The 1820-nt window shown below is 50.7% G+C and overlaps 1 protein-coding gene across 1 annotated transcript; it reads right to left on the bottom strand.

Moving 5' to 3' along the window:
• On the bottom strand, positions 1-1194 carry socs4 (suppressor of cytokine signaling 4; the record flags this gene model as incomplete). Its single annotated transcript, XM_083890752.1, has 1 exon — positions 1-1194. The coding sequence occupies one exon, from the start codon at positions 1192-1194 to the stop codon at positions 1-3; it is 1194 nt and encodes a 397-aa protein (XP_083746878.1).
• Positions 1195-1820: the final 626 nt, after the last annotated feature.

The raw sequence follows: 1820 nt of genomic DNA, 5'->3' as shown, positions 1-1820 counted from the left end.
TTAGAGAGCACATGCCCCCTCACACCTGATGTGGTACAGTCTGACGTATTCCCTGAGCTGTGGCGGCAGTGGCAGGTTGTCTATGCCCCTGTAGGTGGCGCTGCTGCATATCACCACCCTGCACAGGTGCTGCAGAGAGAAAGGAAAGGTCCTGAGCAGCGGCCGCGAAAGCAGAGGCTCAAAGAAGAGGCAGGAGGTCGGGTCGCTGTAGTGTCTCAGCAGTCCGGTCACACTCGGGTCCTGGTACATACACGGGTCACGCACATCGAAGCTGAAACGCTTTCCGTTTTGCTCGATGCGTGCGTGCAGCGAGCGGCTGTAGCGGCGGAAGCTGACCGAGAAGAGGAACTCGTCCTGGGCAGAGTCTCGCAGCAGGAAGGTTCCCTCTGGTTGACCCTCCAGGAGCTCCTCGGCCTCAAAGCGGTTCAACACACCCCAGTAACAGGCGCTGTTGTTGATCTGGAGGAGATCCGGGACCAGGATGTAGTCGGTGTTGCTACAGCTGCCCTCAGCGCCCCCGTGTGGAGAAGCAGGGTCCCAGTCCTCCAGACTGGCGCCTCCTGTCGGCCCAGGGGAGCAGCAGACGTCCTCCCAGGAGAGCGGTGTTTGTGGAGGGGAGGTAGACGAAGATGACACGGTGGCTTTGAGCGGAGCTTCCATGTCCTTGAGGGAACTTGGGTGAGTCGCATGGTTCTTGATGAGGTGCCAACATCGAGCCAGTTCAGACTTTGGTGAGAAGGGACACTTGTCCTGCATGAGCTCTGAGACGTGGATCTTGCGTTTGGACCAGAACAGAACAGAGAAGGGTCTGGAGGAACCAGGTGGATGATGATGGTGATGATGATGATGTTGGTGAGAACGCAGAGGCAAACACTGGCCGACAGCGTCCTGGAACTTCTGACGCAGAGAGCGTCGCGTTAAGGCCTTTCGACAGACCACGTCCAGATCTGCAGACGTCAGAGCGTCTCCCAGAGCGCTGCAGCTACACTTCCTCTCTCTCCGCCTCCTCGTACAGGAAGTTGACTGAACACCCATCTCCTCCGTGCCCTCGGCCTCAGATCCTCCAGGACTCAAACCACTGCTCCGAGAGCTGCGGGAACGTTTCTTCCCTCTCCAAATGTAACTGTCTGCGCTCCAGCTGCGGAGGCCACTTTTGGGACGAGTGCCTGAGGCTCGAGGTTTCTTCTCAGACATGACGACCTCTTCTTCTCACTCTGAACAACAGAAGGATAATAGTGTTAAAGCAGCGTCTGTCATTTCAGTGACACAGTTCTGCATTAGGACGACAAACATCGTCCTCCTCACTTTTGAGTAAAGAACACGTTTTTCCTTTTTCCTCTCATCACATAAATGTAAGATAAAAAGAAGAAAATATCACATCTTCTTCTCTCATTTTTGTTCCAGAAAGATTTGGGAAGAATTTCTTTGGATGTTAATTGTTCCATTTTTTAAGCCACAGTTTGTTCTTCTTATTTTATATGAATATATTGATTAGTTTTGACGATGACGACACGACTGCATCAGACTAATGTGAAAAAAAACTATTTTTATTTCTCTTTATTTCCATGAGATTCTGACTTTTCCATAAAAAGCTGACAAAGTGTTGAGAGAAAAGTTGAAGTAAATCTGCTTCTGAGACTAATTTGTAAAACATGTCAGTTGTAGTTCAGTGATGTTTCCACCAGGACGTTAAAAACACGACAGACTTCACTCTGATGTCGTAGATAAAACAGAGAAATGTTCTTACCTTCAGACGAATTCAGAAACACAGCAGCTCGTCCATGTTAGAGCAGAAGTCTGCAGCCTCACAGCAGCAGACA

The sequence above is a fragment of the Microchirus variegatus genome, assembly GCF_963457635.1.
Source record: "Microchirus variegatus genome assembly, chromosome: 6".
NCBI lineage: Eukaryota > Metazoa > Chordata > Actinopteri > Pleuronectiformes > Soleidae > Microchirus > Microchirus variegatus.
Note: the sequence above shows the minus strand (reverse complement) of the source record. Positions and strands in the feature narration are given on the sequence as shown.